The following is a 20,085-nucleotide window of genomic DNA, read 5'->3' as shown; positions in this document are numbered from 1 at the left end:
AGGAGTGATCTCGTGAAGGGCCTGCGCCACAAGTTTGGCCGGTCGGGAAGAGGAAGAAGAAGCCTTCTCTTTTTGAGGAACTATTTTAGAGGTTTTTTCCATGGTTTTAAGTTAAAAGATGCGGAAGGTGGCGGAGCTTGGCATTTTCCGGCACTTAAAGGGTGGTAGAAGCAGGTGGTGAGAGAAAGAGATGAAGAGAAGAAGGGATCAGAGAGAATGCAATGAAGAAGTAAAGTTCTTAATTCAAAAAAGGAATCCTATATTTATAGATAAGCGGCGACGGTTCGGTGGCGCTAGTGGCCGACCATTACTGGCACGCATTTAATGTTTTGGGGAAGCGAGCCGATGTGATGTTTCGGTCACTTCGATCGCCTACGTCACGGGAATGACATCATCATCAGAGACTCCGAAAAATCGAGGTTCAAATCGTTTCTTATCATTTTACTCTAAGAAACGCGGGGACTATCTGTATACGGTGAAATCAGGTGCCCCCGATTTTGTGGGCTCGAAGGCTCATATCGAGAAACAGAAGGCTCGCGTCGAGGAATAGACTCATTATGGACCGAGTTCGAGCCTGAGGACGGAGTACGAGGCTCGAAGAACTAAGTGTTCGAGGAACATCGGAGCCTTATATGACCAGCCTCGAGATAATGCCGTTATGGATTTGTAACAGAGTGAACAAGATTCCTGCCACGTCCCCAAGATCGTGGCGTAAATCCCGGAATAGATTTGTACGAATCCGTACTAGGCGGTTAGATAACTATCCCAATAAGATTCTTTACTGTAAATAGAAATGTACCTTATTTAGGGTTCCCCTATTATATAAAGGGGATCCCAATCAGTTGTAACGATCATCAATCATTTGCAAAGAATATACTCACTTACTTTCTCACTCATTGTTCATCAGAATTGTCCTTTAGCTTTATTATTCTTGCTTTACTGTTCTTGATTCACCTCGAGGTCATCTTAGCTCGAGGTCGAGACTGGTCTACATACTGGTTTGTTTTACTTATTTCCTTCATTCATACGTTAGTTTTCTTGGTTATTAATTGGTATTGAACTAAATCATATATCTTTAAAACCATAAATCAAATTTAATTGTTACTCATATTTTCGAGGTAAACAAATTGAAACTATAATCTTCTATTATTATATTTTAGACACGCCCTATTTTATACGTGGATTAAAATAGGATAGTGGCTTGACTCCAGTGGCGGAGTTAGGATTTTTCACTAAGCGATGTACAAGAACAAGAACATACCCAGTGTAATACAAGTAGGGTCTCGAGAAGGTAGTTTCTACACAGATCTTATCCCTTATCTTGTGAAGATACAGAGGTTGTTTCCGAAGATCCTCGACTCAATTTTTTACTAAGGGATGTCAAAATAAAAAAGTAAATTTATGAACAAAACAATTAAGAAGAGTCAATATATGGTATATATACATGGAAAGAATATTTTACCTAGCTTAATATTATAATTTTGTAACAAAGGGGTGCCAAATTGATTCCTCTTGAATGCATGTGACTCCGCCGATGTTTGACCCTAGAAGAGTTGTGTCCTATCTTTCATTGGGTATTTGTGAAATAAGTTTAAATTTTATGAACTAACTTTTAAACCATCAAATTTCATATATCAAATATAATATGACAGCCTTTAAAATAGAGTAAGAACTTACTTAATTCCTCTAAAATTTAAGCTTTCACAGGAGAAAAAACAATTGGAAAAGAGGGGCAAGAAATTAAGAGAATAAAAAAGAGTTAGTTGTCCATTGTATGTTTTACCGGTCTTTTTGCTAGTATTGAAAATATTCAACCATTAACAAGTCTAAAAATAGAACAAACCCAATGTTGTTTATATATACTTCCACTCGTTTTCACCTAATCCTTTCCCTTTCCCCTTAATCAAACATGCACCCAACTTTCCAAAAAGAAGTTCATTAACATAATTAGCTGCAAATTAAAACACCTCCCACTTTGTCCAATTCCTTATTGTGTTATCAAAAATAAGAAAAACCATTTTCTCATATTCATCATATTATTGCTTTGATTTTTGAAAATTTTGATTTTTTTTCCTTTTCTCCTTCAATTTCCATGTGACATTATGTTGCTATTGTAACAGGTTCAAGAAATAGACAAGGCATAAAATGGTTAGAGAAATATACAAGATTCATAAGTCAAAGTCTTTCAATTTTAGGAAGATGTTTGAGGGAAGACAAGCACATAGTGTTGTGTTAGAAAATGGACATGGTAGAGAAGCCATGGATTTTAGGAGTCAAGGTGGAAAATCATCTTCTGCATTATTAGAAAAACAACATATAGGTAGCGTTTTTAATCGATCTGTTAATCCTATTTCGCGCTTTGCTAAGGAAGGAGCAAGATCAGGAAATATCCATAAAGATAAACATTCTTCAGGTTCGTATCGTTTTTCATGTCAACTGAAATAATTACTTTTGGATCGAATTATATATACATATGCAAATAGAATTTAAAACGTGTCCATATATTGAAATCACATTCATTCGAAATCCACTGATTCTGAATTCTGGATTCGCCCCTACATGTAGCGCTGTATGCATGCATGTGCACGTTTGAATTACAGTTTTGTACATGTTGAATGTTGTTTTACCCTTATACTTCACATATATCATTAATTTTGTGTCTTGGAATTTGTGCAAATAATAAGATGAGGCAATGTACCATTAATTTTTTTTTTTTTTTATAGACATGGAAATGATGAAAGAAAGATTTGCAAAGCTGCTATTAGGAGAAGATATGTCAGGTGGAGGAAAGGGTGTTTCATCAGCTCTGGCTTTATCAAATGCCATTACTAATCTTGCTGGTAATTAATTTTCACCAAAATTAATTATAACATTTGTGTTAGACATTTATATCATTATAAAGGGCAGCCCAATGTACTAATCTCCCGCTATGCGCGGGTCCAGGGAAAGGCCAGACACAAGGGACTATTGTATGCAACCTTGCCCTGCATTTCCGTAAAAGGTTGTTTCCACGGCTTGAATCCGTGACCTCCTGGTCACATGGCAGTAACTTTACCAGTTACGCCAAGGCTTCCTTCATATTTATATCATTATATGATGATATATTATGAAATTGTGAAAACCATCTTGTTAGGTTCTGTTCTTTACAAGAAATATTTAGAATTAACTCTTTTTTTTTCTGTGTGTGAAATATATAGCTTCTGTATTTGGAGAACAATGGAAATTAGAGCCTATGTCTCAAGAGAGAAAAGCAAGGTGGAGAAAAGAAATAGACTGGCTTTTATCTGTATCAGATTACATTGTTGAATTTGTCCCTTCTCAACAAAAATCTAAGGATGGAACAAACATGGAGGTCCTATATCATTTCTCCCCCTCATTTCCAATTCAAGATTTTAAGTAGAATATTGATTGTTAAAGAAAAAAAAAAAGAAAATAAGAAATGTGATTTAATTTGACAGGTAATGGTGACACAACAAAGAAGAGATCTGCTTATGAACATCCCAGCCTTGAAAAAACTTGATGCAATGCTCATTGTGAGAGCCTGCAATCTTATGCTATTACTTGATAAATCTGTTACTCTTTCCGTTTCATTTTATACGATGGTGTTTGACTGGTCAAGGAGTTTAATAAAGAAAAAAAGATTTTTGACACGTACCACAAGTACCCTTATAACTTGTGGTCTAAAACCTGTGGTGAAGCCAGAGGCGGATCCAGAATTTAAGGTCTATGAGTCCAATCTTTAAGGTTTTAGCATTGAAATCATTATATTTTTAAAGTTATGGATTTATATCTATTATTTATTGCTATTTTGGTGATTCTTTACACGTAACTTTTACTCCGGATCAAAAATATTAGGTTCAAATGAACCCGGTATCCATATGCAACATCCGTCACAGGAAGAAGCCAAGAGGTGTCAATATATTCTACATATACGTACATTATTTTTACCTAGTATAATTTTCTGACGACCCCTTGAATACATGTGGCGCCACCTCTGTGTAAAACATGCTATGACATTTTTACAATATAAGAGCATGTCATTAAGGTAAAACGGAAAGTTTAGCGTTAAAGAGTTTCCAAATATAGGAATGTATTCTTTTCTGGAGAACAAACCAAAACGAAAAGAGTATCATATGAAATGGAATAGAAGGAGTACATTAGTTGCATCATCTCTAATGCTGGAAATTTCCATGAATCTTAACAGGATTGCTTAGAAAATTTCAAATATGAGAATGAATTCTGGTATGTTTCAAGAGATGCTGATGAATCTGAGAAAGGTGTACAGAGGAATGATAAATGGTGGCTACCTACAGTCAAGGTTCCACCAGAAGGTCTCTCGGATACATGTCGAAAATGGCTACAATATCAAAAGGATTGTGTGAATCAAGTACATAAGGCATCTATGGCTATTAATGCACAAATACTATCAGAAATGGAAATTCCTGAAAACTACATGGAATCTCTTCCCAAGGTGAGGAAAAACACAATCTCTTGAAAATATGGTTAATTTAACGGTTTTCCTGTTATAGTGAATAAAGTTCCTTAACTTTAATGTGACAAAAATCGTACTTGCGACTTATACTGTCATATTGAGTAAGTTTAGTGATTTTAGAGTAAAGTTCAGTTACTTTAATACGACGACAATAGTACTTGCGACCTATACTGTCATATTGAGTAAATTTTAGACATTTTACTATTATAGTGGGTAAAGTTCAGTTACTTTAATAATGTGACAAAGTAGTACTTGCGACTTATACTGTCATATTGAGTAAATTTTAGTTATTTTACTGTTATAGTGGGTAAAGTGCAGTTACTTTAGTGTACAAAAATAGTACTTGCAACTTATGCTGTCATATTCAGTAAAGTTTTATGATTTTACTGCTATAGTAGGTAAAGTTCAATTACTTTAATGTGACAAAAATAGTACTTGCGACTTATATTGTTATATTAATATAACTTTAGTGATTTTACTGTTCTTGTGGGTAAAGTTCAATTACTTTAGCGTGACAAAAATAGTACTTGCGACTTATACTATCATATTGAGTAAATGTTAATGATTTTACTGTTAAGTGGGTAACTTCAATTACTTTAATGTTACAAAAATAGTACTTTCGGCTTATTCTATTATATTAAGTAAAATTTAGTGATTTTACTGTTATAGTGGGTAAAGTTTCAATTACTTTCAAAAATATCACTTGGCTCTTATGCTTTTATAATGGGTTAAGTTCATTTACTTTAACGTGATAAAAATAGTACTTGCAACTTATACTATCATATTTAGTTATGTTTAGTGATTTTACTGTTATAGTACGTACAATTCCGTTATTTTAATTTGACAAAAGATAGTTTTTATGACCATACGTGAAATTAACCCCTTGAATTTATTCTGATTTCTTGAAGAATGGTAGAGAAAGTCTTGGTGATTCAATCTACAAGAACATCACAGTTGAGTTCTTTGATCCTGAACAATTCCTTTCAACCAATATGGATTTGTCCACAGAACACAAAGTTCTTGATCTTAAGAACAGAATTGAGGCATCTGTAGTGATTTGGAAGAGGAAAATGCACCATAAAGATGGAAAATCTTCTTGGGGTTCAGCTGTTAGTTTGGAGAAGAGAGAGCTTTTTGAGGAGAGAGCAGAGACTATCTTACTCCTTTTAAAACAAAGATTTCCTGGAATTCCTCAATCTTCCCTTGACATCAGCAAAATCCAATATAACAATGTAAGTTACTCTCTCCGTTTAATTTTATATAAGCCGTGTTTGACTGGATACAGAATTTAAGGAAGAAATAACGGTCTTCAGAACTTGTAGTCATAAACATATCATGATATTTCTACGACTATATTCATAGACCATTTGTAAGGTGTGGGACTTGAGTCGCATATCGGTATTGTAATGTGCTGGGCTTTCCCACCTCAATAGCTAGCTTTTGCGGTGTGGTTCTCCCTAGGTTGTATCAATAGTATTAGAGTCATCCACCGCCCTCCGTGCCCACCGTGCCATGAATGGTGATGCCGGTATTGCAGTATTCGTCTGGGGCTAGAAAAGTCTAGCGCACAGCCGTCGGGGACGACGGATGCGGAGTGGTGGTTTGTTATGGTCCATTGTAAGATACGGGACTTGAGTAGCATATCGGTATTGCAATATGCTGATGTGGGATTTATATAGCCTTGGGCTCTCCCACCTCAATAGCTAGCTTTTGGGGTATGGTTCTCCCTGGATTGTATCGGATTATAAGAACGTTTCATTAAGGGTAAAGTAGGAAATTTGAAGTGAAAGAGTTTCTAAATATAGAAATGTGTCATTCTTTTTTAAACAAACTAAGAAAGTAAAAGTATCATATAAAATGAAACGGACAGAGCAACAAACGCACATTACCTCACAAAATCATGACATGTCTGTTTCTGTTTTTGTTATGTGTACAGGATATAGGACACTCTATTCTGGAGAGCTACTCAAGGGTACTAGAAAGCCTAGCTAACACAGTTATGTCGCGTATTGAGGACGTGCTATACGCGGACTCACTAACGCAAGATCCATCATTTGCGATAGCAAACCAGAACCTCTCAGCTGATTCCTCACCTCCACTTCCATTAAGTGGTGTGTCAACTCCCAAGGAATTAGAGGCAGAGGTGTTAAGTTCTACAGCACAAACACCGTCCTCGAGGACTTTATTCGATTTCATTGGCTGGAATGTGGAGCTAGGAGAGACAGGAATGAAGAAGAATCATTCGACGGGTAACTTAGAGGCTTATTTCAAAGGTGAAAATGACTACAAATCCATGACAAAACTAGCTAATATTACTCCCAAGAAATTTTCCTACATTGAAAAGATCGAAAGTGGCCTAAGAAGTCCAACAGCTAGGGACTAACAGCGCTAGGCTACGACACTGAGGAACGAAAAGAGAAACGAGAAAAATGTCAATGTGATAGGAGGATAGGAAGTAAACAAAACCTGAAGTAGTTAGGAAGTTTACCTGTGTGTAAATACTCCGACCTTTTTAAGGCGTTGGATGTGGTTACTGTTTGAAGTATGTTACTGCTCTTCCTTCCATTGTGGATAGGGAAGTTAACAATGTTATGTTGTGCTTTTATTGTATATTTTTTGTAGCATAAACTCCATTCTCCATATTTTTGCAGCAGCTACTACTAAGTCCCCTTTATAATGTACAAATTTTGCAAAACAAGAGTAATACTACATATTTTCGATACTGATAACTTGAAGCCTGCATTATGACTATAAAATCTTGAATGGATTTAACTCTCAGTCTCAGACTCTTCATAAGTTCATGTTACTATTCTTTTACCCCGTTGAATGAGTGACCTAATGTCCTTATTATGCATCGGTCTCCAATTTAATAACTTTCGTTTTAGCTTTCGAGCCTTCTGCATGTACAAGCAAAAGAAAGAAAACATATGAGCGTAGTGTATATAGAACTATCAATATTGAGAGATTGTTGATATATAAGGGTACCTGAAATTCAAAGTTGGAACTTTGTGCTTTTGGTACTACAGATAGGCCGTCACGAACAGGTAGCACTGCAAATCCATATGTGAACATTGAAATATGAACATTTGTTATTAAAACTCTAATGTTGAAAATTTCCATATTGTAAATGTATTTTCTTTACCTGGAGGTGAAAAGCTAGACTTTTGCTCCGAATCTTCAAGTAGAGAAGGCTTGTAGTTGCAAGTGTATAAAAATAGTGGCACATCTTCTTCTGCCTCAAATTCATCTTTGTCTAGAGTCTTATTGTCAATTGGTATACTGAATCCCCTTCATTTATCATTCAAGTCCATTAGTCCTATTTCTTACCGGTTCACATCGTTCTTGAAATGATGCAGCCCGGTGCACTAAGCTCCCGCTAGGCGCGGGGTCCGGGGGAAGGGCCGGACCACAAGGGTCTATTGTATGCAGCCTTACCCTGCATTTTTACAAGAGGCTATTTCCACAGTTCGAACCCGTGACCTCCTGGTCACATGGCAGCAACTTTACCAGTTGCGCCAAGGCGCCCCTTCCGTTCTTGAAATGACACGATTGGATAAAGATATTACCTTGGCATTTCTTTCTTTCTCCTGAGATCTTGAGTTGCTGGTTTAGAAAACAAAAGTATCAGGAAGTTATTATGTTTGGTATCAGAATATAATGACCTTATTGAATGGATTGAAGATGTTAAAAAGTACTAGAAAGATTAATTACGTGGTGATATGTAGCGACGATGATATGTTGATAAATCAGTTGTCCAACAAAACCTTGAGAGAGCAAGCTTGTGAGAGTATTGTTGGCAGGTTGCAAGTCTCTAATCAAATTGAACCATCACATAAAAACATTACTACTACTTGTTATGCGTTTAAGTTGTATATATTAACAGTATAAAGAATTTGAGTAAAAACTACGAACTTGAGTCAAGCTATCAATCCGAAGTTCTGTTTCAGAAGCTGTGTCAATCTTGGCAATCCGGCATTCAAGTTTAGCTGATACACATCCTAAATGATCGACCACTGTAACAACAGCTCTGCACAGGTACTCTTTTGTGTTTTCCACTACACTGCGTATGGAAATATAGTTTGTTCACATTAGCAAAATGCTTCACTTATTCAATGTGCATTTAAGTTCTATGCACTGACAGCGTAAATAATACTTACACAATCACATTATCTATAAGGTAATTACATGCAAATTTGTATCATAAGTATTACGTAATTGATAACTTGGTAAAAATGATAACCGACATGCTACCACAGGTTAAACTACACTGATATCTTTACACTGCCAGTATATATAACTTAAATCCTATTCAAAATATTTTAGAAGCTGTCATTACTTTGTGCACATGTTGCAGATGTTGTGAAGGGAAAATGTTTAATTGGAACTATAAAAGAGCAGAATTTGAAAATTTTGACCAAATGTTGCTGGAATGCAGATACAGAAATACTTACTCTTTTTTCTCTTCTGCCTTTAGAAAAGATTTCTCACAATAATCTGCAGCATGGTGAAGCTGAGAGCACAAGTCCTTTAGTTCCTGCAACCAAAAATAAATGTAAGCTAGCTCCACAAGTAATTAAAAGCGCAGCCTGGTGCACAAAGCATCCCTCATTCACGCAGGGTCCGGAAAAATGCCGCACCCTTTGCCTACCCTAATACAAACATTAGCTCTACAAGTAATTGTTGGCACGAAATACCATACATACATAAACTCCTCTAGCACCAAAACAACAATTATGCCTCAATTCCAGCAAGTTGTGGTCGACTATATGAATCATCACTATCAATATTGCTCTATTTAAGCATATCTCAATCTAATAGTGTATTGTGAGAATTCGTCATAAATTGACTATAGTTTTACATATATTGTCAGCTTACTGCACCCTCCTTTGTTCAAACGTGAAATCGACAATGTGAGTAAGCTCACACAGAGTTTCAAAAACCCAAAAGTGGGAGAAAAAGTAAATAAAAAAACAATACCGACATCAACTATGCATTAGTCTCAAACAAGTTGTGAGTCGACTATATAAATCTTCACTATCCATATTGCCGTAATTTAAACCATCTAACATTATATTGTGAGGATTCATCATAAATTGACAGTTTTACGCTGACTGTTAGGTTACCACAATTCTCGTCCTTTATCCGGACTTTCTGACCAACAATGAGAGCAAGCTCACATAGTAAGAGTTTTCAGCATCCAAAAACTGGAGAAAAAGAACCAACGAACAAACAAAGTACTCACATAATCATAGAGCTTGAAAAAAAAAATCATATTAACTTACTTGCAGGGAGTTGTTAAACTTAGTCGCATCATCAGTTTCAGCTTCTGCATATTTTTTTGGAGATGAATTAAATTCCTCCTCCTTCATTCTTGTGTCACTGCAATAAGTCCCGATAAAGAACAACAATTAGAGCAACTCACTGTCTCTCCTTATCTCTTTATTTGAAGGCTACAAGGTGCTATTTTATACCAAGAACAAAAGGACATTTCGGTGTACAAATCATCTCGTGTTCACGCAAGACAGGAATTTTTGTATACGGTATCAATATTTGAGAAGTGAACAAATGTATAAATTACTGTAAGGATAAGCAATGCCATTTTTTTATATTTATACCTAATATTTTAGTTTTATTTATTATTTATACACAAAGATTACAAACAAAAGAAATGGACGAAGCGGTGTTACGTGTCATCGCTTCAAGCAAGGTGCCTACGCCCCTCGGAAAGGGCCGAACCCCATGTGCGTATAATGTAGGTAGTCTACCCTGATACAAGCATTACTGGTTGATTCCACGGCCTGATGAACATTTCGCGGCTTGAACCCATACCGTCACCACAGAGATAACTTTACCGTGCTCCAAGAATACCAAGAACAAAAAGTAAAATATACTATGATTTATTTTTGTACTTATGAATTATTTGAGCTTATATGGACGTGGAGAACAGAGGGGTGGTCGGTTATAACAAAATCCCGTGACAAATTATTCAGAGTAACTTTATATGAAACGAGAACAAAAAACCAAAAATAGAGAAACAACCAAAAAAGCTTAAGTTTATGTGTATAGACTGTGGTGACCACTTCCAAAAAAAAGACAAGTTTTCTGTCAGTCTCGTGACCTTTTGTTCCTGCCATTTCAATTTTTTCCTACTTTTTTACAAGTTGCTTAAGAAATATTAATTAGAAAAGACATTTGAGGATTCTATCCTTATTTATGTCATAAGATATAATCTTTCTTTATTAAATATTTATCTTATTTATGTATTATTTTCATCCTCAAGAACAATTATTACTAAGGGTAAAAAAAAAATTATTTTGTTTTAAACTTCTAAAATAACAAATAATTTGAGATAACTATTTTAAGCAACAATGACTATTAATATGAGACAGAGAAAATATCTAAATGTAACCTGATAATAGAGGCGGAAAGCTGAGGAATCACTTTTACTTGATGGTTGAAACTATTTATATTCGATTGCCGCAAAACCCTCAATTGATACGTTTGTACTAAACCTAAAACATTAGAAACAACACGAAAATATTTTTGTAAATTATAGGACAGAAAAATAATTTACGTGTGTTATTTCACTTTCACAACGGACAAAATGGTGGAATGTAAAATTTAGAAAATGAAATTTATTACCCTCTCTAATGAACCGGCCGGTTCATCCTTAAACCCTCTCTAAGATTTAACAAACTTGTCCAAGCCAATAGATCCTTCCGCCTATTCGGAGTGTTGGAAATATAGCAATGTTTTTTGTATTTTTTATTTCCCGATCATTGGAAGCAATCTTTGGAAGCCCTCGGCCAAACGAGTATTTTACAGAGAGCCGACAAGGAATTCCATTAATAACTGGAGGAAGAACTAGAACTAGAATTCTTTGCCCCTCCCCTTGTCTTGTCGCTTCGGTGAATCACTTGGCCCAACTCTGCCCGGGGGTTGGCCTTTTAAGGCTTATTTCACTTCTTTTTTTTCTTTTTCTCTTATTTCCATGGACCTACAAAAAAAGTATTTGTTCGAGAAACCCGCCTTAACGTAACGGGAAGGACCGCAAGATGGTTACTATCTAAATTCGACATCACGTATGTAACAAAAAAGGAAGGGCTTATCGACTCCCCGAACAGTACTATAAGAATCGGTACTGAACATCCCGAGAAAGATTACTTTTTTTAGGCCAAGAGGTTGATAGCGAGATTTCGAATTAACATAGGCGGATGTGGGACACAGAAAGAATAGATTCAGGTGCTCCTGATCAAGAGATTCTTCTCCCTAAGTAGCATTCTTGTAAGTACAGACTTCACGACCGGGCGGTCTTCGTAATAGAAGAGACATTTGGCGATAAGCTTGCGCTTGTTTGGAGGGATCATCATAAATGATTTTACCCCTTATTATAGTGTGTGCTTCTGGGGGGCGCGCATGCAGGAAGGAAGTTCTGTTGCGCCAGGAGCCGTTGCACCAGGTGCTAAAGCATGGGTGTTTTGTATCCATTGAGCAAAAACAGGTTGTAATTGTAGCGCCAAAAAAAACCCAAGAATGCAGCAAACACAAATAGACAGCACGAAATTCACAGCAGTTTAGATAGAGAAAATCGAAACCCAACATAAAAGCAATGTTGGAGAGTAGATTAATTTTAATGTTGAGGCGAAACAAGGATTTGGGTCAAAAGATTTCATTAAATCTTGGAAGATGGGGTTTTACAGAAATTGCTTATTTGAGCTTATCTTTCAGAAAGTTGTCTTTTTTAGATTTAGAAAATATGCAGAAAGTCATAATACTTTTGATTTATAGTTGCATAATATTGGCATGAGATAATATTCATGTAACTCCGACTTGTTTGGGACTGAAGCGTATAGTAGTAGTAGTAGTTGTTGTTGTTGTGTTTCCCCTGTAGTTCAGAGGTATGACTAGTTATATAGAATCATTCTTGGATTATGTCACCTTTTTTGCTAATTGAACATGATTTGTTTTACGGGTTTTTATGACAATTCTTTTAATCTTTGTAATTTGTGTGATGGATTCTGTCAAAGGCATATCCAAGATTTGAACTTTATGGTTTTGGGATGCCAGCGAAATACCACTGGCAATTGGAGTTACTGGGTTTAGAGTTTAATAGTTGTACATATTTAGTAGATTTCTTACACATATACTGGGGTCTGTACAAAGTTACTAGGTTCGGCTGAACCCACAGCTTATATTGTACGCACTAGTTAATTCATTTTTCGAGGGTTGTCTTGGTTTTGGATTGACTAATTTGTACTTAACTATGCTTTTTTTAATAGGAAGTATTTTATATTCTTAGAGTAGCGATAGTTATGATCTTTTAGCTAGTTGTTGCTTTGATTTTTACAAGTGTAATTGCTTTTACGGTTTTACCCAATAAGTAACAGCTAATGCATTGTGACTTATTCTTTGTTCATTTTTCTTCTCCCCAAATGCTTCAATTTAGAATTACAATTTTGATGTGGTAAGTTAAAGACATGCATTCATATGTTGAATAGGTGTATGAATATGCAAGAAATTTCGAACTGCTTAAGTCAAATTTCTTTCCCTTCGCGTCTTGTTTTGGTGTCCAAAAAGTTTCATTACGGCAGCCAACAGGGGTATCTGTATTGATTGATTTCAGGGTTTGCATAGAATGTTTTTTGGGAAAATTTCTTCAATGGCAGCTTCTGTAGCTGAAAACAAGGAAGGATTGAAGTTCCTTGTGACTGCTGGACCCCATGCCCGGAAAATGGTTGGCATATGGCTTTTTGCATCTGCTGCTTGGGTCTTCAGTATGGTTGTGCTTGATGGTGTCACACGGCTGACACGTTCTGCTCTATCCATGACAGATTGGAAATTCACTGGGCGCCTTCCTCCTCTAATCGACGAAGATTGGTTGGCTGAATTCGAGAAGTACAAGCAATCCCCCGAATACAAACAGTCAGTCCAAACAGCAGTATGTGCTTAGTGCACTTCAATTACTATAATTTTAGCACAGATATTTTTTGTTATGAGTTTATGAAGATTATTATTGAATCTTATTTCTGGAGTTATTTTTGTATTGGGTTGCCTAGTGCTTTGACTTAAATTTTAACCCTTACAGTGTGAACAAGGGGATGAATATTGAGGATTTCAAGTTCATATATTGGATGGAATATGCGCACCGAATGTGGGGAAGGTCCCTTGGTGTAATGTTTGCACTTCCGTTCTCATATTTTCTCCGTAAGGGATACATAACAGTAAGACTTGGACTTTTCTGGACTCTTTGCTCTTGGTGCTGGACAGGGGCTTATCGGTTGGTGGATGGTGAAAAGTGGTTTAGAGGTATCAAGCAAATTGATTTCATTTATGTCGTTGTTAAACTCACATAAGACACAGCGTTCTTTAAGTTTTGATTAAATGATTAATTTTTTCTCCCGCAGGAGCCACCATCTGAGTATGTTGAACCAAGAGTAAGCCCTTACTGTCTTGCAGCTCATCTTACCTCTGCATTTGCTATTTATTGTGGACTCTTCTGGACGGCTCTTTCTGTCGTTATGCCTGAATCACTTGCCTGTGTTCGTGGGGCTGCAAAAGTATTACTGCTATCAGGAGCTTTCGTTGCTGGAAATGATGCTGTAAGTAACTAATATTCTCCATATTGTATATGCTTGCGCGGGTTAAGTATTTGATGGTATGTTGCTGAATTCGGAGAGACGAAGAAAATGATATTATTTTGTTGCTTGAAGCAAGATATCTTATTCTCTGTTGTTTACGGTGTTCACATTATTCTCTTAATAAGTTAGGTAAAAGGGAATTCATCATCTAAATATTGGCTGAACAAATTAACTTCCAGGGCCGAGCATTTAACACTTTTCCGAAGATGGGGAATACATGGATTCCTGATGATATCTTTAGTATGAAACCTATTATGCGCAACTTCTTCGAGAATACGGCAACAGTTCAGGTAAACTTCTGTTTCCGAACTTCCCAATTTATCTACTTTCTAAAAGATTAGATATGTTAATCTTGACATGAAATCTATCTCCATAGTTAGCACCACGGACGGACCCACGTGGTGCTAAGCGGGTTCAACTGAACCCGCTTCATCAAAAAATAATACTGTGTATAGGTATAAATTACGACTAAAGCAGCGTAAATTATGTATAAAAATAATATTTGAACCCACATGACAAAATCTTTGTTCTGGCAAAAGTGGTCAAGCGGGTTCATAATATTAGTTAGGTCTTGTGATCGAATCCTTTCATCTTATGTGCCTACTTTATTTTATTTTTTTGTGTAAATTGCAACAAGAGTCACAAAAGAAAAAAACCGTAATGATAGCACCATAGCTGGATATAACTGTCTTTGCAATCAAAGTAAATTATTTTCCTTGTATGTATTTTGCAGTTTTCTTTATCTTTATAGTTTATTATCTTTACATAAATTCAATAGAAATTATATTGAAGTTTATTTTACTCCAGAAGGTAATTTTAGTTCTCCCTTTCATAAAATTTGCTTAGACTTGCACAGTTGCCAGTATATTTGTTTGAAATTATTTGTCATTTGTTGGTTTAATTTAATTTAGTTTCTGTTGGAAGTTTTTCTTTCTTTTTTTTTTTTTTTTGGGTTTGTGTGTGTATAAGATCTCTTTCTTTGATTATTGGTGTTAATTTAGTTTAATTTGTACTCTTTTCTTATTGTCTTCTTTTGCAAATAATAACTTGTTACCTAATAAATGCTAAAAAAATTTTATAATAAATCAAATTTCTTTGAGTTAATAAATTCTAAAATTGGTCAAGAATTTTTTGGTTAAAGTTTAATAAATTAGCTAAAGTTAGATATTTTAAATTAAAATAAGCAAAAATTTGTTTAAAATATAGAGCACCGACTTTGAAAGGACTTTACTACGAGATCACATAGTGAGCAATAAAGACAAAAAAACTTACTCCTCGTGCCTTATGCCGCTTATATACTTCTACGATTGAACCCGCTTGCACAAAATCCTGAGTCCGCCACAGGTTAGCACCATGAAGAAGAGCTGGTAGAAATGAGTGTAGTTATGGAGCTCGTTTTTTATGCTTCTAATCTTGATATAGAGGATGTCGATGCTCAATGCTGAAATTTAACAAAGTTTATTCCTTTGCTAATTAAAAGAGAGACGGCTACCTTGTTACAACTTCACCGCAGGGGAACATTTATTTTTATCGCAAGAGACTGACTCAAGGTGCCTGTATGTTTCTTTAAGTAATTACTCCGGCGTATTCAGTTTCTGAGGCAATGTGTTTTGGATTTTCCTAGCTAAATTTCTGCATTTTGTCTAATTTAAACACAACCAAAAATAATTGGTGAATTTAATTTGTTTTACTAATAGGTATTTCATTTGTCTCTTATGATAAAGCTGCTCTGACAAAGTTTAAGTTTCTGGACATCGAGCCAGACTTGTTATATGCACTTGCAACAATAGCAGAACATGGCCTTATCAAAATAAAAATAAAAAGCAACAGGCAGAAAACTATGATTGGAATGCCAGTTTAAGCATTAATTTTTCTGAATGCTAAAACTTCTAGACACATGTTGTTTATGACGAATTTAATTCTTGTCTTTTGCAGCTTGATCATCGTATACTTGCCACTGCTACTTTAGCTGCAATAGGTGGGTTATGGTGGTCAACCAGGAAGCTGGATATGCATCCTGCTGTACGACACTTAATAGGAAGCACCATGGGCATGGCTGCTCTACAGGTATCAACATTGCACTATCCCCAATGGCTATTTGTCTTTTTTAAGTAAAATAATTTCTATTGTATAAAGTGGGAAACTTTCCCACCAATTGTGTGCGAAGACTTTCACTGGTAAGACTGTGGTTGAATCATTTTGATTTCAAATGCAGGTAACATTGGGCATATCTACTCTTCTTTCCTATGTCCCAGTTTCTCTAGGAACTGCTCATCAGGCAGGAGCTTTTGACTCTTTTAACATTCATGATCCTGCTCAATCACACTGTGCGTCGACCTTCTCCGTCACTTCTCAAGACGTTACCCTCTGTCGTGAAAATTTTCTAATATTGATACCATAATTTCTTATAGAACATATTGACATTGTTAGGCATTTTAAATTATACCATTTGCGATCCTTGCGCAACTTGCAGAATCAGAAAAAATGTCTTTCTTTCTGCCCCTCTTGTTCTCATGCTTTCTTCCGTTCGTCTTATTTCCTTGCCATTGTTATTGTTTGTTTATTGTGTCCTTTTCACTGTTCTTGAGCCGAGGGTGTATCGGAAACAACCTCTCTTCTTTCATAGGTCTGCGTACACATTACCCTCCCCTGATCCACGTATGGGATTTCGCTGGGTTTGTTGGTGTTGTTGTTGTCATGCTTTCCCGCGGTCTTTAGAATGATTAATCTTGTAAAAGAACCAGCAATCTTGTACTTTTGTTTATGCTCATTCAGTGAGTCTTTAGAAAATTAGCAGCAATCAACTTTAATAGCTGAGTTCCGATTGGATCTCCATGTAAATAAAAAATTTTGTATAATACTTCCTCCGCTCCAAAATAAGTGATTTTTTGGATGTTTTCACACAAATTAAGAAATCCACCTTTTAGCATTAATTACCAATGGAATTGACCATATTAACATTTACTATTTCACATAAACACTCCTAACACATATTCCAACACCATTTACTTCAAGGACAATGTAGGAAAAAAATAATTAATTCATTCTTGAAATCGGGAAAAATCACTTATTTTGGACCACAAGAAAAAGGCCAAAAAATCACTTATTTTGAACCGGAGGGAGTATATTCCTATTGTAAATTACCATAATTCTGGTTTCTTTTACCCCCATTTTTAAATATCTGCATCATGAAAACGTGCAGACTTAGAATTTGCCTGGATCAACAGACTATAATCAAGCTTCCAGGCTTTGGTCTAGTGGTAAGATCACAACTTGTGATGTGGCGCATGTTACGAGTTGGATTCTTGTTATAGACAAAAGCTTAGTATTTAAGTGGAGAAACCGTTTTAAACTTGTTCTATTGGTCCTCGGGAGTATATCGATTAAAAAATGGAATTAAGTTTTTACTTTTTTTTTCCTTCTAATGAGTTGATTGAACTCATACTACTAACAACTTATTTGGATTGTTGTTACATATCGTTTCATAATGTATCGTGTTGTATTGTACTGCATTGTATTGTGTTGTTAATTGAATACAACGTTTGGATTGATTGTATCGTTTGCCGTTGTTTCATGATGTCATGCACCAACAATATGAAGAATAAACTTGCAACATTACTAAGAAAAAATAGGACATGAAGTAGAATAATTATATAAAAAAATAGGGTAAAGGATAAAATATGATTATTTAATAATAAGGAAGTGCAAGATGAGACCAAAAAAGCAAGGTAACGACGCCACCACACTAAATTCGCCATTTCATAAAATGACACTTTTCGTCGTTACGTAACGATGAATTTATCGATACGATACAATAAAATTTAAGTAACAATCAAAACAAATATTATATTTAGAATAACAATATAATACAATACAATATAATACATCCTCGACTATATGATAGCGTTGGGCATATATCGAGTATAACCGATAGCCCGAACTGATAAAATGTTATTGAGTTATTGATATCGAGTTATTGGGTAAATAGTTTAGTAATGGTTTAATGTTATTTGACTATTAGATTATTGGTTCGAGTCTCGGTTTGCTTAACCGATAACCCAATAAGCTTTATCAAAATTAAAATTTACCCATTAAGTATATAAAGTCACCCTATGAATTCATTCTCTCATTCTCTTAATTCTCTTAACAATTACTCTCATCTTCAAGCTTTAATCCTTAGGGATAGTTTTAAATTTTTCTATTTGTTTCTTCTGTTGCAATGATTCTTTCGCATTTATAAGATAATGATTTTATTATTTTTTTGTGAATTATGCCACATGTACTGAATAGTTGGTAAGATTAAATTAAATGTCATATAACTTACTCCTATTAACTTATATTTTTGAAAATTGAGATCATTTGTGAGGATTTTCACGTGCAAAGAAAATTTTCTTTTTCTAAAGTTGAAATTTAATCCCTTTTTTGTTAAGAATAATAATTTATTCCCTTTCTCTTAACGGTATGATCATGATTTCTACAATAAAAATATAAAAAATTGAATACTATTTATTACTATCGGGTAAATCGATAACCGAATCGATAAGGATTGATAATCGATAACCGAACCGATAAGGATTGATAACCGATTATCGATACCCGATAAGGATTGATACCGATTAATCGATAAAGACTGATAACCGAATCGACCGATACCCTCCCCTATTACATGATATTTTTCCCTATTTATTGTACGTTGGAAACACTCGCTAAAAGTTGCTTTTACTGAAACTAGCTAAAGACGTAATTGCTAAAATATTTGCCTTTACCAAAATTGGCAACATATACTGGACATTGGTGTTGACTCTACCAATAGAAATATTTTTTCAAAAAAGCCCGTTCTTTCATTAAAAGAAGGAAAAATGTTTAATTTGTCCTGTACTGTTCCAAATTTAGCAACTTTATCCTTAGTTAAAACAATTGTCTAATATTATTTAGCTATTAGGAAACATTCTCTTCTTTTTTTTTTTTTTTTACCTATTACATTGGAACTTCATTAATCAAAAATGAAAAAGAAAAAGAAAAAGACACTGTGCTAACGATAAGAATATAAATGGATCAGAAGTGTAATAAACGACAAATAATTACGCAAAACAATATTTAAACAAAATTTGGACATTTTCCCTTTATACAGTATAACCTCAATCTCAAAAAACAACAAGAATTTTTTTATTTGAAAATATAATTCTACGTGGTTTTTAATTAAGATTTTAAAGACTCATTACTTGAGTCAACAAGTCGACTTTGACTTACGGCTTGTTTGGATGGTTGTTACCCATTGTATTGTATCGTATTGTTACTTTAAATACGATATTTATTTTGATTGTTACTTAAATTTTATTGTATTATATTGTTAAATCCGTCGTTACGTAACAACGAAATGTGCCACTTTATATAACGATCGATTTGGTGTGGTTGCATCGTTACCTTATCTTTTTCTCTCATCTCGCCCTATATTATTATTAAATAATTTTATTTTATCATTTACCTTACCTTTTTATATTATAATTATATCCTATATCATAATTTTTCTTTATAATATTACAAGTTTATTTTTCATATTACTGGTGCGTGATATCATGAAACAACGATAAACAATACAATCTAACCAAACATTGTATTCATCAAACGATACAGTACAATTCAATTAGAGCTGTGTATAATTTGGTAAATACCGAATTACCATACCGAACCGAAATCAAAAATTTGGTATTTGAGTATGGTATTTGGTTTAAGTTCTTTTTAAAAATTGGTATTTGTTATCTAAACATAAAATACCGAAATACCGATACTGTACCGAAATATATACTAAATTACACAATACACACATTATTAATTATAACATAAATATTATACTTTTCTTTCCTCCTTTCTTTGGTTGCCTACTTACATTTCAACCTTTCTGCAGTCTAAGTTTAGCATTACTACACTATAGAATTTTTATTTTTCTTATGTGTA

The 20,085-nt window shown here is 34.7% G+C and overlaps 3 protein-coding genes across 4 annotated transcripts; 2 read left to right on the top strand and 1 right to left on the bottom strand.

The window, feature by feature from the left end:
* On the top strand, positions 1,892 to 7,145 carry LOC109226541 (rho guanine nucleotide exchange factor 8-like). The gene is made up of 7 exons (XM_019391322.1): positions 1,892 to 2,413; positions 2,724 to 2,840; positions 3,198 to 3,352; positions 3,459 to 3,533; positions 4,205 to 4,471; positions 5,401 to 5,724; positions 6,429 to 7,145. Exons 1-7 carry the CDS (start codon positions 2,146 to 2,148, stop codon positions 6,873 to 6,875), a joined length of 1,653 nt encoding a protein of 550 aa, XP_019246867.1. The 5' UTR covers positions 1,892 to 2,145; the 3' UTR covers positions 6,876 to 7,145.
* Positions 7,148 to 10,035, bottom strand: LOC109226542 (probable protein ABIL5). 2 transcript variants are annotated; one of them, XM_019391323.1, is made up of 8 exons: positions 9,775 to 10,035; positions 8,944 to 9,026; positions 8,405 to 8,552; positions 8,204 to 8,303; positions 8,059 to 8,095; positions 7,635 to 7,780; positions 7,478 to 7,542; positions 7,148 to 7,389 (listed from the first exon to the last, which is right to left on the bottom strand). In XM_019391323.1, the coding sequence occupies exons 1-8, from the start codon at positions 9,859 to 9,861 to the stop codon at positions 7,291 to 7,293; spliced, it is 765 nt and encodes a 254-aa protein (XP_019246868.1). In that variant the 5' UTR covers positions 9,862 to 10,035; the 3' UTR covers positions 7,148 to 7,290. The 2 variants fall into 2 exon arrangements, with proteins under 2 accessions (XP_019246868.1, XP_019246869.1); XM_019391324.1 differs by having other exon boundaries at positions 7,635 to 7,771.
* Positions 13,104 to 16,603, top strand: LOC109228157 (cytochrome c oxidase assembly protein COX15-like). Its single transcript, XM_019393333.1, is given in 8 exon segments — positions 13,104 to 13,414; positions 13,578 to 13,727; positions 13,729 to 13,798; positions 13,897 to 14,091; positions 14,310 to 14,420; positions 16,066 to 16,197; positions 16,346 to 16,417; positions 16,419 to 16,603. Coding segments are annotated over 8 exon segments (1,116 nt in total). The 5' UTR covers positions 13,104 to 13,127; the 3' UTR covers positions 16,518 to 16,603.

The sequence above is a fragment of the Nicotiana attenuata genome, chromosome 6 (genome assembly GCF_001879085.1).
Source record: "Nicotiana attenuata strain UT chromosome 6, NIATTr2, whole genome shotgun sequence".
Lineage (NCBI taxonomy): Eukaryota > Viridiplantae > Streptophyta > Magnoliopsida > Solanales > Solanaceae > Nicotiana > Nicotiana attenuata.
This window is presented reverse-complemented; position numbering and strand designations above follow the sequence as displayed.